This window comes from Glossina fuscipes, unplaced genomic scaffold (genome assembly GCF_014805625.2).
Source record: "Glossina fuscipes isolate IAEA_lab_2018 unplaced genomic scaffold, Yale_Gfus_2 0, whole genome shotgun sequence".
Lineage (NCBI taxonomy): Eukaryota > Metazoa > Arthropoda > Insecta > Diptera > Glossinidae > Glossina > Glossina fuscipes.
This window is the reverse complement of record NW_023998414.1, coordinates 39,629,543-39,642,889: the sequence shown is the minus strand read 5'-3', so window position 1 is coordinate 39,642,889 and position 13,347 is coordinate 39,629,543. Positions and strand designations below refer to the sequence as shown.

The 13,347-nt window shown below is 34.6% G+C and overlaps 3 protein-coding genes across 4 annotated transcripts; 2 read left to right on the top strand and 1 right to left on the bottom strand.

Moving 5' to 3' along the window:
• Positions 1–79: 79 nt before the first annotated feature.
• Positions 80–1,847, top strand: LOC119631382 (proteasome subunit alpha type-7-1). Its single transcript, XM_038023576.1, has 3 exons — positions 80–275; positions 351–580; positions 1,044–1,847. Exons 1-3 carry the CDS (start codon positions 177–179, stop codon positions 1,459–1,461), a joined length of 747 nt encoding a protein of 248 aa, XP_037879504.1. The 5' UTR covers positions 80–176; the 3' UTR covers positions 1,462–1,847.
• LOC119631314 (dual specificity mitogen-activated protein kinase kinase 3-like) lies at positions 1,639–4,350 on the bottom strand. Its single transcript, XM_038023449.1, has 4 exons — positions 3,972–4,350; positions 3,524–3,914; positions 2,624–2,756; positions 1,639–2,567 (listed from the first exon to the last, which is right to left on the bottom strand). Exons 1-4 carry the CDS (start codon positions 4,028–4,030, stop codon positions 2,161–2,163), a joined length of 990 nt encoding a protein of 329 aa, XP_037879377.1. The 5' UTR covers positions 4,031–4,350; the 3' UTR covers positions 1,639–2,160.
• A 1,803-nt stretch (positions 4,351–6,153) lies between these two features.
• On the top strand, positions 6,154–6,966 carry LOC119644549 (UPF0488 protein CG14286-like). 2 transcript variants are annotated; one of them, XM_038044121.1, is made up of 3 exons: positions 6,154–6,410; positions 6,469–6,603; positions 6,702–6,966. In XM_038044121.1, exons 1-3 carry the CDS (start codon positions 6,254–6,256, stop codon positions 6,905–6,907), a joined length of 498 nt encoding a protein of 165 aa, XP_037900049.1. In that variant the 5' UTR covers positions 6,154–6,253; the 3' UTR covers positions 6,908–6,966. The 2 variants fall into 2 exon arrangements, with proteins under 2 accessions (XP_037900049.1, XP_037900048.1); XM_038044120.1 differs by having other exon boundaries at positions 6,657–6,966.
• The last annotated feature ends 6,381 nt before the right edge of the window (positions 6,967–13,347 follow it).

Genomic DNA, 13,347 nt, shown 5'->3' with positions numbered 1-13,347 from the left:
AATTTAAATATTTTTTTTTTTTTTGAGAATATAATAAGAAAAAGCCCTATATGCCTGTTAATAACATCGGCAACACTGAGGCTGACAAACAATTTTTGTATTTCTGCAAATAATCGTGGATAATTTAAGCGGCTTAAAAAGTAACATTCTCTTAAATCTATTAAAAACTAATAAGAATGTCGCGTTATGATCGAGCTGTCACCATATTTTCACCAGATGGACATTTACTTCAGGTAGAATATGCTCAGGAAGCAGTACGTAAAGGTTCAACAGCGGTAGGTCAACACCTAACCTAGTTATTTGCAAACTAAAAGTAGTTCTATGAAAATATTTCTTTATCTCACTCATAGGTGGGTGTTAGAGGAGCTAATTGCGTAGTATTGGGGGTGGAAAAGCGATCGGTAGCTCAATTACAAGAAGAACGCACTGTACGAAAAATTTGCGCTTTAGATGATCATGTTGTAATGGCTTTCGCAGGCCTGACTGCAGATGCTCGTGTTCTGATTAATCGTGCACAAGTCGAATGTCAAAGTCATAAATTAAACGTTGAGGATCCCGTTACTCTGGAATACATCACAAGGTATGGAAGCAAAATTTTAAAACAAAAAAACTACATTGGGCTACGCGTTATAGTTCAATATGCATTACTTCGAGCAGTGCGTAGACTAGCGAATCATAGACAATCCCGATACAGCAGATTACAAGCTGTGACTGTTGTTGGATATATACAAAGATTTGCGTATATATTTGTCCTTACTTTTATGGCCTTACTTTTTTATTTTTGTAATTTATATCTGCAGCATTAATTTTGTGGCAAAAATTATATATCTCACAGATTTTAATTTTTTATTTTGCACAAACCTTTAATTTTTAAGTTTAATCTGTCTTTAACTGGCGGCAACAAACGCGAGCATGACTAAATTGATTCGATTATTTACGTTAATAGTGACTACATATGTATATATTATAAAACTTTTGATGGATATTCTAAAAATGATGAACATTATGAATAGTAAGTCATTGAAAAACAATGCTTCTTGCAGGTACATTGCTCAACTGAAGCAAAAATACACCCAAAGCAATGGACGTCGTCCTTTTGGTATATCTTGCCTAATCGGTGGTTTTGATTACGACGGTACTTCTCATTTATATCAAACTGAACCTTCAGGCATTTATTATGAGTGGAAGGCTAATGCTACCGGACGTTCGGCCAAAACTGTGCGGGAATTCCTAGAAAAGCATTACACTGATGAAGAAGTTGCTGAAGAGAAGGGTGCCGTTAAATTAGCGATTAAAGCTTTGCTTGAGGTAGCTCAAACCGGTCAGAAAAACTTAGAAATTGCTGTTATGGAGAAGAATAAGCCTCTGAAAATGCTCGATACCCAAACAATTGAGAAATACGTGGCTATTATCGAAAAAGAGAAGGAAGAAGAAATCGAGAAAAAAAAACAGAAAAAATAAGACCAACAGCGGGTAGAGGTCAGATTAGCTTTTATAAAAATATTTAAATTTCTTATTTTTGGAGGTAGAAGATGTAGTTTCTACTTCAGCCCGATATGTAAACAACATTACAAATAAAATCAAACTTCGTTGCCGAAGATCAACTTAAGAACGCGTGGTATTTTGCACACTTTTAGCTATGTTTCGTTTATTTATTTTTTTTATTTAATTTTCTTATATAACTTAATCTGATTCACTTATAAATTGCTGCTCAATATTAACAAATTGTTACAGTTCTACAAAATATATTTCGTATGTGGACACAGTTGTTTCTTTACTTATAGGTTAAACAAACATAGGTTTGAATTTTAATAAATTAAAAACGAATTGACACAATTACATAAATACACGCGTACGCGGCTATAGTATTCTAACTTAAACTTTACCAGTTCCGTACACAGCAGCTGCTGTAAATCCTTTCTTTCATGTATAAAAATATAGATATTTTATCAAATTTATGCAAAATATTTTTCATATGCATGGCGGCATTTCGCTAAAATTCTTCATGCGCTTGCATCTATTCAGAGTTAATGACAGAAAAGCTATATACTGCTGAATTTGTTTATCGTATATTCAATCGTTGCTATTTACGTATAAAAATTTGAAGAATCCCGCCATCTTCTGCCCGTATCTCTTTTCATCATTTCCGTTAAGAAATTTCTATTCGGGCAAATCTAATATTCTGGTTACAAATTCTGAAATATCCGTATTACGTCTAATATGTTCTGAGATAAAGGGATGTTGCAGTAATCGTTCATAATTGGGCCGTGCTGTGTAATTCTTTTGCAGGCATTTTGTTATAAAGTCTTCAAAGTCTGTTGAAAATGCGCCCGGCTCCAATCGTGGCGGATCATCTTTAACCACTTGTCGTAATTGTTCGAAAGGTGTCTTCCACGATTTATAAGGAAATTTACCTGTAGCCATTTCGATCATACTAATACCCAACGACCAGACGTCTGAACGTATATCGTACTGAGCAGGATTACCAGTAGGATCAATACGTTCGGGTGCCATATAAGGTTTACAACCCGCATCTATCGTCTTAGCCACTGAATCAACCAGGTAACCTGCAGAACGGTTAAATTCAGAACACATCCAGAAAATTATTTGTTTTACAATTTACCTGAAATGCCGAAATCGCACATTTTAACTTCACCATTGCGATTGATCAGTATATTAGATGGTTTGACATCACGATGTATAACTTTTAATTGTGCATGTAAATAATGTAAAGCATTTACCACAGACATAGCAATCTGCAATAAAAAATAAAAAAATAAAGAAATAAAAAAAAAGTAAAGACTCCAATACTCTTTCCTTAAATATAAGTTCAAACTTCCCAACCTATGGTTATGTTCAATTGTGTCATTTGCAACTTGGATACATTGCGCACGCTTGGTTATGGGGGGCGATTATGAATTTCTAGTTACTTAGTAACTTATTCGACCGCAGCCAAGTGGAGTTTCGGCAATGCCTATAACGTCACGCCACACACAGAAAGTAGGAAAAAATTTGGCATTTATGGCTAAAGGATAAAAAAAAACGTTGATAACATAAGCAACCTGAAGCGCTACTAACATCTTAAGTTGCGTTTCTAATAATTACTCTGTGAATCTTTACAATCTTCACTTCTTTCAGCTTTTCGACCTTACTTTCGATAATAAAAATTTCTAAGAATCTATATGGTTTTCGGTATGGTCCTCTTTTTAGACGTCTTAAAAAGATTTGTTACGTTTCTTTTATCCATAGAAATTCCGACAGAGGGAGGCCCAGCATTTTCAGATGGATGACGCACTTTATTAAAATTGCAAATTTTTAGTTTCATTTCCTATAAAAATCCAAAGTTACAAATTATAGAGAAGCACATGCCAACCTTGCGATAGTGAAAACCTAATTATCTATAAGAGTTAACCATTCTTAAATAGAAGTGTAGAAGTATAAAATAAGTACAGTCAAAGAATTTGTGACAAGCGAATATATATTGTGCGAATTTTTTGTGACATATATATCTGCAATCACTTACCTTTCCTAAGACACTTTCTTCCATTACTAGATTGTGTTTGAAGACTTTCGGATAAAACTTATCTAAACTGGTATCCATGACCTCCATACATATCCAGACGTCGCCTTCACGAAATAACGCGCCATAGAAGTGTACAGTGTATGGACAATCACTGGAACGCATCGATATATCCAAATCCATAAGTAGACGCTTCTGTTCTTTCCGATTTACAGTGGCTGTAATACGTTTGACAGCCATAACAGTATTCGTTTGCTCATGACGCATCTTCTCTACAATGCCATAGGCGCCACGTCCCAAATCACATATTTTCTCTAAACTGTCGGCATCAATCTCGAAGGTGCGTTCGCCAATCTGTATGGTAGTGCTAGAGTCGAGATTACGGGGGGGAACCCTTAAGGGATAAAAATTATCAATCAACAACATGGTAAGGTCTGTATGTAATTCTTACAATTCTGGTTCTGGATCCTTTTGTATGGTCATACGCAGGTTTGGTCTTCGACTGGACATTGTCTTTAAATTATGTTTATATATCGATATATGTTTAATAAGTATTGAAGTAGAGTGCTTTTCGTTTTACTTGCAAGTAAATCACTTCTAATATATTTCTAATGTTTTTTTTATCGTACTTTGAGTGTGGGGGCCGAATTTTCAGATCTCGTTTTCTCTTCCTCTTTACAATGTTACCTTTTATGGTGCTTTATCAAAACATTTTGTCGGCGTGTTTTGCCCTTACGCCGTCATTTCCTCGCGTATTTTACGTTTTTAATTATTATAAAAAAATTTTTTAAATTTTTTATTTACTTTTACAAAATGTTATTAATCAGACACCTTTTCTTATAATTTTCGTTAAATAAACTAGTCGTTTCAATATTTTTCGATTTATTTGTCAAAGCAAATGAAATTATCGTGCTTCGTTTGGTTTAGTCGTTCGTTTAATGCTGCCAAATCAACTCCATTTTTTTTTCAAACCCATATATTTTCAGCGCTATTTGTTTCTTAATACTTGTACAAAATTTTATTTACATTTGGTGCAAATTTTATTCAGTCAAATTAACAACAATAAGATAGTATTAAAAAAATAAAGTATACTTAATATATGGTTTCGTTCAATGTTAATCAAAACAATCACTACTTCTAGCAAAAAAACTCAAGTTATTTTACCAGCGACCCTGCGATCTAAGAGCGTTGACATAATGAAGCTCCGGTTATGTTTTCTTACGTAGAGAAACCATTCAATTTACAAAGTTTATATATTTTATAGCTCTGTAAATTAAATCTATATAATATATTTATCTAAAATATATTAATATATAAAAAAATATAACATAAATGTTATAAACTTATAAACTAATTTGTCCTGCAGAATTGAGAATATATGCGAATCGTTATCGTATTTTCAATCTATGTAGCCATAATAAATTTTTGAATTTATGGAAGCTTTGCAAACCCACAGTTTTATGATCCTCTGGCAATTTTGTTGTTGTCCACGTATAGTTAATTACTTAATAAAAAATTATAATTTTCGTTCATAGGAGACTGACGCACATTGAGTTTTTCCTTTTTTTGGCTTACGACTCCACCTTATTCATGTTTATCTTTCAATAATATACATATTCTTTATAAGTGGAAAACAGGCAATAAAGGGTGAAATTGTTCTACTAGAGAGGCATAAATGATAGTTTCCAAGATTTGAAATAATTAATATACGATAGTGTTATTAAATTTACGCAGATTATGAAAATTAACAAAATTGTTATTTTTTATGTATTTGTTACTTATGTTTACGTTGATTTCTTTATTTTTGATTCTGAATCCGTATGTTTGTGTTCACATTTTCTGTAAAACAAAATGGTAGCACGGGTGCTTATTGTATTTACCACTTGAGGGTTTTAAACCGACAACACGCCTCATTGTGTACGCACCTTAAGAATGCCGACAAAACCAATTCTGGAATTTGAAAATTTCAAGTAATAAACAAGGTTAATGCAATTCCAAAGTAGCGAAAGACGCATCTTTTGCGAAATGTTAATCATTGCCTGTTTAGGAGGCTGTACATATATAATTCAAAAGTTCCGTAAGCACCACATGTTGCGAACAATAGTTTTATACAATGTTTTCATTTTTCTTCATTTTCTATGTAATCATTATTCTTTATCACTAATCAATAAAAAAGCTTACTTACCTTAACATTAACTTTCTTACCGTTGTTTTCTATACATTGTTGTTTATAATTATGTTTATTTATTTCTTTTTGGTTCTAAAGCCCTACGTTTTTGTTTACAGTTTCTTATTAAATAATATTTTTGTATATAATATGGTGGCGCGGTTTCCATTGGGTCTTTTTGATCCAAATATAAGAATAACGCACCAGCCAGGTATAAAAAAAATCGTGTCCTTTTTGCTTTACCCCCAAAGTGTAAACTTCGCTTCCACTTTCATAAATATGCAAAATTTGTAACACTTATGTATTGAATGACTATCCCAGGGGTGCATATATAAGCAAGTTTTATAGTGTTAGCTCCTTTTCTATGGACAGTCAAATTAAATTTTATTTCCAGAAAAAATTTTAACATTTTGTCGTGAGGTAAATTTTCATAAAATAGATGAGTGTGGCAACTATGTCTACTTAATTTATTTTTGCTCACATAGTGTTGCTCTTTCTTGTGTCATTGAGAAGAGAACATATGTTTACGCTCTAAGTGCCTTAAAAATAGTAAGGAGAAAAGAAATATGAAATCCATTAAATCCATGCGGAAGCCACCATTAGCCGGCGTAGCATATTTGAAAAGAGATGCGGATTCTGACGTACAATTTGAATTGGAATTATATTGGTGTATCCAACAATTGGAAACAGCACTGAATGGAGGAAAACTCAGTCAAAAAATTGGTATATAAAATTATATTTCTTAGTGGTGACGAAAATTGTTTATTTATATTCTATTTAGCTGTTGACACCGTAAAAAATATAAAAATTCTGAAAAGTTCCAATGTTCCATTAATCAGAAAACGTCAAATAATGAAGGCTATGTTAGGAGATTATCGGGCCAAAATGAAAGAAGAGGAGAAAAAGATGAGCATAGGTAATCGAACATTTTATAAATAACTAAATCTCTTAATAAAAATATAATTTTAGCCTCGAAGCAAATTAAGTTTACTGAGGACGCAAATCTAATTTCAGACAATATTAAAAAATCAAGTTTCGTTAAGAAATCAGCGATACTAACATCTGGTAAGGACTTTCGTTTCGATTTCAATGCTCGCACAAAACTCGATGACTGTGCAAAGGATAATGAGCAACATTTGCAAAATAATGCAGAACTTGAAGTTAATAGTTTGCATTTCACAAACGGCAGCCAATTTAAGTTTAATTTTGTAATTGAATAAATGAACGATAACATCAGTGTGAGCTGGAAATAAAAAACTAATAGTCGCTACAACAATTTTTAATTAATATTTTCTTTTATACACTTAATTTTATTAATCACAACCTTAAAAAAGGAAAAATTCAAATATTGGAAGAAAAATTGAAGCTATTGCGTAAATACGCATAAATATAAAAACAAAAAATGTATATAAATATATGTCAATATATAAAAAATATGAAATAATCGCATTTTTTTAAAATTATTTTTTCAACGATCACCGCCCGTAGGTTGTCTTAGGTACTATTTCTTTTAACATATATATACTACAATTTATTTTCTTGATATATGTATAATGTAAGCCGTTTTTAGCAATGCATTTTAACGGTTAAAAGTAGTACCAACTCAGATAAATTTTGCCAATTTGACCGCTAGAAACGTTATATGGGGCCTCGATGGCATCAGCGCCGTCTAAGGATATCGCTTTTCTACAATCATTATTTATGTAAGTTGCTAGTTTTACATTGTCTTTTAGTTACATATAAAAGTATTCGATACTCATTTTGTTATATTTTCGAAGGCATTCCTATCAAATTTTTAAAATATTTCTTAATTTATTCTAAAAAGTCGGTTCAAAGATACACCAGCTTAATGTTTATGTATATATAAATAGGAAGTGAATAAAAAGAACATTTTCGTGCAGAATATAAAATTAATTGCATATACTTTTTATAATTGAAATCAATAATTATTTTTCATACGCCATCCTAATCATATAATATTTTTTTTTGTACGAAAAACAAGAGTAAAAGAATTTTTAATAAAATTTAATTTCCTGAAGTTAACAAAAGGTAACAAAAACATTATTGTATTTAAATGTAACTATATGATGTAATGATTATAAAGATATTAGCCAGTATGCGTTCCAGTATCAAGAAGGGTACAATTCAAGTGTTTTGCCTTGAACGAAGTTTTTTTTTACAAAGCCCTTGAAACAAACCATAAGAACCATATTTTGTTTTTACTCTTTCTCACTTTTAATACAATCGTTACGAAAATCCCATAATTTATTGTTTAAGCTTTTAAAAAAAATAATCGATTTTCTAAGAGAAAGGCAAGACCAAAACACAATTATGATGGTTCACTTCTATCACAGAGCTGGCGTCTCGCGGAAAGATTGACAATAATTAGCAGAAATTTTATAGGAAGAGGGATTGATACAAAAATGTCGCGATGAATTTAGATAGTGGTAACATCCTTATAAAAAGTTATATAAGCGGCATCTTTGCAGAAGGCAAAATTAATTGAGTGAAGAGGGTCGAGTCGCGTTATCAAAGTGAAAAAAAATGTTACGAGTGTAAATTCCTAGAAATAGATTGCAACTAGAATTCCTAATTTTGGAAATAAAACCTACCAGCCACAATTTAGCGGAACGAACTCGTTTAAAAAAAAATTTGAACACATAACGTGCAATTCTTAAAAAATTGACTTTCGTTACACTCGTGTCAGAAGTGAAATTGTGATCGACAAGGCGAAATCACGGTGAAATTGGGAGAACTAGCAGTAGAGCAACTGAAAAAGAAGCTGAGAGAGAGAGAAATATACTCTCAAGCGGTACCAAAGTCGAATTGAAGCAAAGGTTATGCGACCAGCTGGGGCAAGAGGGAAAGCACGTTGCAATACATGAGTACAAAAATGGTAGTGATGAGGATACAACTACAATGCACAAGGAGCATGACGGTGCAAAAACCGAAGATGATAGGGGCATATCGAATGCCGCTACTATGTAATTCCTATAGCAAATGCAAGCAGGACAACACCGAATGGCAGCGAAAATCGAAGAACAACGGCAAGAAATGGGATCGAAAATTAACAAAATTCAAAAAAATCAAGTTGAAGACGAAGTTAATGTGCTGGAACGGAAGGTTGCCGATGCGCTAAGCCAATTTGATGCCAAACTGAATGTCCTGGAAGAGGAAGTTAGAACGGATAGCAAGGAAAATGCGGACGCTGTGCGAAGCGAAATGATAGCTTTAAAGGAAGGAATGGCTGGGTTACAAATTAATGGCGGAACAACCAGGTCGACTAAATTAAAGGAAGTAAGTCACCTCAAGTTGTCTAGGCCCTGTCGGAAACTTAATTCAAGACTAGGCTATTGAAATCCAACGTCTGGTCACACAAAGAGCACAAAGGGAGACATTCCATATAACCTCAGTAGAATAGAAGACCATAACGAAATAAAAAGAGTCAGGCTGACTCCGAATTCTAGTAACCCAAGGATTGGTATTACCCAATCAATTAGAAGTAACAACAGTCTAACTATCGATGGGGAAATCGAGGGTTGTAACTACTTGATTACGCTGGATACGGGTGCTTCCCATTCAATTATTAGCAGTCTATACCACCCGCACGGGAAATTTGAACAGTTAGTCGGCGTATAGTTTCGGGCGGCGACAGTTGAGGAAGCACCTACTATGGGTAAAGCTATCAGAAATATTTCGACTAGCTATGTTTCGATAAATCATGAATTTGCATATATAATGGAAATTAATATGTTTCGGTCCTGCAACGAGTTAAACTCTAATTCCATAACGGGTTAACCAACGCAGGTTAATGCATGCGTATGCAATTCAGCTTTTATTGCAGACGCGTATATAAGCATATCCTACATGAAGTTAATAGAACCATACTTTATTAGTAGACTATGTAAACCAACAAAGGCGTGGGGGAGCCGCAAGCCCTCGTGGGGGAGGACGTTGGCGGGCTGAAAGCCCACGCGACAAGAAAAAATTCCACACTATTAACATATATACGTAAATATGTATGTGTTTCGCAAAGTGCATGATCTTTGGGAAAAAAGTGAAACCTTAAAGTTTCAACAAATGGGGCGCACACTGATGAAGATCAAGTCAGGACAGTAAAATAACGGCCACGACCAAAGAATTTGCACGAGGTTTGTGGTTAAGTTTACTATGGTTGCCAGTGGGTTGATCTTGCGAAGAAAAACCCTGCCTATTGGAGGAGGCTCAGCAGCTTTTTTGCACGGCGTTCATTTTAGCTTATCCATTTACCAGGAAAATAGTGATACTGACGTCTGTGCGGAAGGCTGAGGCAGCGTGCTCTCTCAGGAAATTGATGGCAGCGAAAAGGTAGCAGCATACTACAGTAAACGCCTATCCAAATCGGAGAGAAATTATTGTGTCACACGACGATAACCACTGCAAAAAATGCTATTTATCAAGTGCTTCCACAAGTATCTATAGGGACAACAGCTCCACTTAAGAACAGACCATGCTGGTCTGTGATGGCTACTCAACTCCAATGAGTCAGAAGAACAATGGGCCAGGTAGACTGAAAAACTACAAACTGACCATTTCTCGATCTTCAATAGAATTGGTAATCTCATGGTAATACGGATGCCATGTCCAGACGTCCATGCGACCCGTACTGCAAACATCGCGTAATAAGCAAGAATAAAAAAGGTGTCACCGTCGGCCGGACCTTTTCGAAGGAAAGTATACGCGGTGGACAAATTACTGACGAAGATTTGAACGTGATATTAGCGGCCATAGAAAAGGGGGAGCATCCCACCTGGGAACAGATTGCAAAAGAAAGTTTGATTTCCAAAAAGGCATATTGGGCTCAAAGGCAAAGTCTCATCACCCAAGATGAATATTTATGGCAAATATGGGAAAGGAAAGTGGTTCATGGGCTAAGAAGTTATTGGTGGTCCTACAAGGGAGAACTTGGGAAATTATAAAGGAATATCACAACGGACCAAGCGGAGGACATCTTGGCATCATAAAAAGGATGGAAACGATTAAACAAAATTTCTATTGGATAGGTATCCGTATCAATCATTTCGACCTACAGTATGGTATGTATTGAAAATTTCAACGAAGTTATTATAAACGCGATTCAACGTGGTGAATTTATGACACTTGCACCCATAGTTGTTTTGGACGTAACACATTAAAAAGAATTGGTTAAAACTGGACGAATCAATATTCACCTTGAATTGAAAACTTGAAATAACATACTAATCTAACAAGCTAATCTGCATATCATTTAGCTATACGTGATAAAATATTGATATGCTCAAAAAATGATAAATATTATATATGAAAAATATTATTTATTATATTTTATCTCAATTATTTTTCATTATTATATCTTTAAACACAACAGTGTACGTTCAGAATAGTATAAAGAAGTTAGCTATATATTTTTTACTTGTCATACTAAAAATAATGATTGGTAATCCTTTACCAATCACTATTAATGTTGCTCGAACAGGCTCAAATTCAACAAGCAAGAAAATTATATTCGGTCGTGACCGAATCTTTTATACCCATCGCGATTATTTTAAAAAAGACAAAAAAAGTAAACGACTACATTTTCATGCGTTTTAATATGAAGAAAGCGCGGCCGATTTTTTCTATTTAGGAAATAAAACTTTTTGTCGCATAGGTTTGCGGGCGTTATAGGCATGTCCTTGGAAAACTTTAAGTCACTTCTAAATTCTTTTGCAAATTTGCCGGCGATGTCTTCGTTTTCGCTAACGATGGAATCGTTACACAGTTCCACAGACGGATAAATGAACAGACGAACAGAGGGACATGTTTAGATGCATTTCAAATTTGAAACTGTTCAAGAATTTATATATTTTATGGATGAAACGAGTTTTTGCATGATTTGTATGCAAAATGTACAATAAAAAGAAAAAATACCAACAAGCAACCAAGAAAACGTACTTGCCTAATATGTTTGTTGCGAGCACGTAACAACAATGACGGGTACTTGAATGCCCATAAGAACCCACGTAAAATAGAGCACTGCAAAGTGGTCGGCGCAAAACCACCACGCATAATAAAAGCGAATTGGCAATGACAACTCTGCCGGATGGTCTGCATAAGAAAAGGCGAAATGACATTCGTCATCAGATGCCAACGAGATAACAAGCGATCGCGGACAATTGTGAGGAAAAAAAATAAAATAAGTAAAAAACAAAAAAAAGACAAAACGACAAATAAAACAATCTACGGATCAACGAGGAGAAGTGCTAGTTCGATAAGAGTAAGCTTAAATACCTGGGCCACGTGATTACAGAGCAGGGTATCTAAACGGACCCCGAGAAAACTGCAGCCATTAGCGAGATGCCGATACCCACGAGTACCCGTGACACTAAAAGGTGCACCAATCTTAAAAAGGACATAAAAACGATCTTTGATGCGATATACAGATCAAAATATTAGCACAATGTTTTTGGAATAATATACATTTATAAACAAGGATCAAGTGTCGGATATACATCCAGTCGATCTACATGATAGGTGTAATATTTTTCCAATCGCGAATCCAAGGTATCTAAATTCAATCATTGGGGAAATACCTCGCGCTGAACTTAGTTACCTATTATATTGTTATATACTTATTCCTGCGATCGAACTCCAACCAATAAATGTTCTACCTATAGCTTTTAATACAGGTTCAACGACGACCCGAACACCTATAAACAGTGTATTGACCAACGTGACATTCTCATCAACTTGGGATGAACGCATATACGTTAAGGAGAGAGAGTCTCAGAGGCTTGTTGTCTCCGCGTAGAGCGACAAGAATTCCGTTATCGAAATTCATTTAGCGAAGAACAAAGGCGGGATCATTACCGATGCTCTTAAAGTACGGAGAAGCAGCATGGAAATTATGCGTGCCAACACCCATGAGGACCGAGATGTTGAACGAAAATATCGAAATACCAATTTTTCAAAAACTTTAACAAGACACCCAGAACATTTTCCACAGGTTATACGGAAGATCGCTAACCGCAGGCTATTGAGCCGAGGGAGGAAGAATTTCAACCCCTTATCCATTACCACAGCTGGGTGGGAGACCCGGAATTCGTTGAAATACTGAAATAATAACAAAGAAGAACACGTCTGGGATGTCAATTCTTATAGAGATGAAGGTACATCTTTTTTCGCAACGAGGGACACCACTAATGAAGTGTTCACAAACGTAGACGAATACATTGTATTCTGCCTAAAATTTGCGGATACTTTAGTAGTCTTCAAAGAAAATGATGAAACCAAAGAAATTTACTACCGCTAGCGGTGATAGGTATGGTGCTATTTCTAACTCCTCAACTGGTGACGTGGAATACCACACTAAAATACACTACGGACCTGCGCATAGCTGCACCATCGCAGCTATGCAATCTTAAAAAGGACATAAAAAGAATTCTTGATGCAATATATAAATCAGAGTATTAGAACAATGTTTTTGGAATAATATACATTTATAAACAAGGATCAAGTATCGGATATATATCCAGTCGATCTACATGATAGGTGTAATATTTTTCCAATTGCGAATCCAAGGTATCTAAATTCAATCATTGGGGAAATACCTCTATGCGCTGAACTTAGTTACCTATTATATTGTTATATACTTATTCCTGCG

Excerpts from the sequence above, each read along its gene's own strand:
- LOC119631382 (XM_038023576.1), top strand. The coding sequence starts at position 177 with ATGTCGCGTTATGATCGAGCTGTCACCATATTTTCACCAGATGGACAT. Across the intron at positions 276-350 it reads TACGTAAAGGTTCAACAGCG|GTGGGTGTTAGAGGAGCTAA; the intron begins GTAGGTCAACAC and ends TCTCACTCATAG. Across the intron at positions 581-1,043 it reads ACTCTGGAATACATCACAAG|GTACATTGCTCAACTGAAGC; the intron begins GTATGGAAGCAA and ends TGCTTCTTGCAG.
- LOC119644549 (XM_038044120.1), top strand. The coding sequence starts at position 6,254 with ATGAAATCCATTAAATCCATGCGGAAGCCACCATTAGCCGGCGTAGCA. Across the intron at positions 6,411-6,468 it reads AAAACTCAGTCAAAAAATTG|CTGTTGACACCGTAAAAAAT; the intron begins GTATATAAAATT and ends TATTCTATTTAG. Across the intron at positions 6,604-6,656 it reads GGAGAAAAAGATGAGCATAG|CCTCGAAGCAAATTAAGTTT; the intron begins GTAATCGAACAT and ends ATATAATTTTAG.
- LOC119631314 (XM_038023449.1), bottom strand. The coding sequence starts at position 4,030 with ATGTCCAGTCGAAGACCAAACCTGCGTATGACCATACAAAAGGATCCA. Across the intron at positions 3,915-3,971 it reads AAGGATCCAGAACCAGAATT|GGTTCCCCCCCGTAATCTCG; the intron begins GTAAGAATTACA and ends TTATCCCTTAAG. Across the intron at positions 2,757-3,523 it reads AAGAAAGTGTCTTAGGAAAG|ATTGCTATGTCTGTGGTAAA; the intron begins GTAAGTGATTGC and ends TTTTTATTGCAG.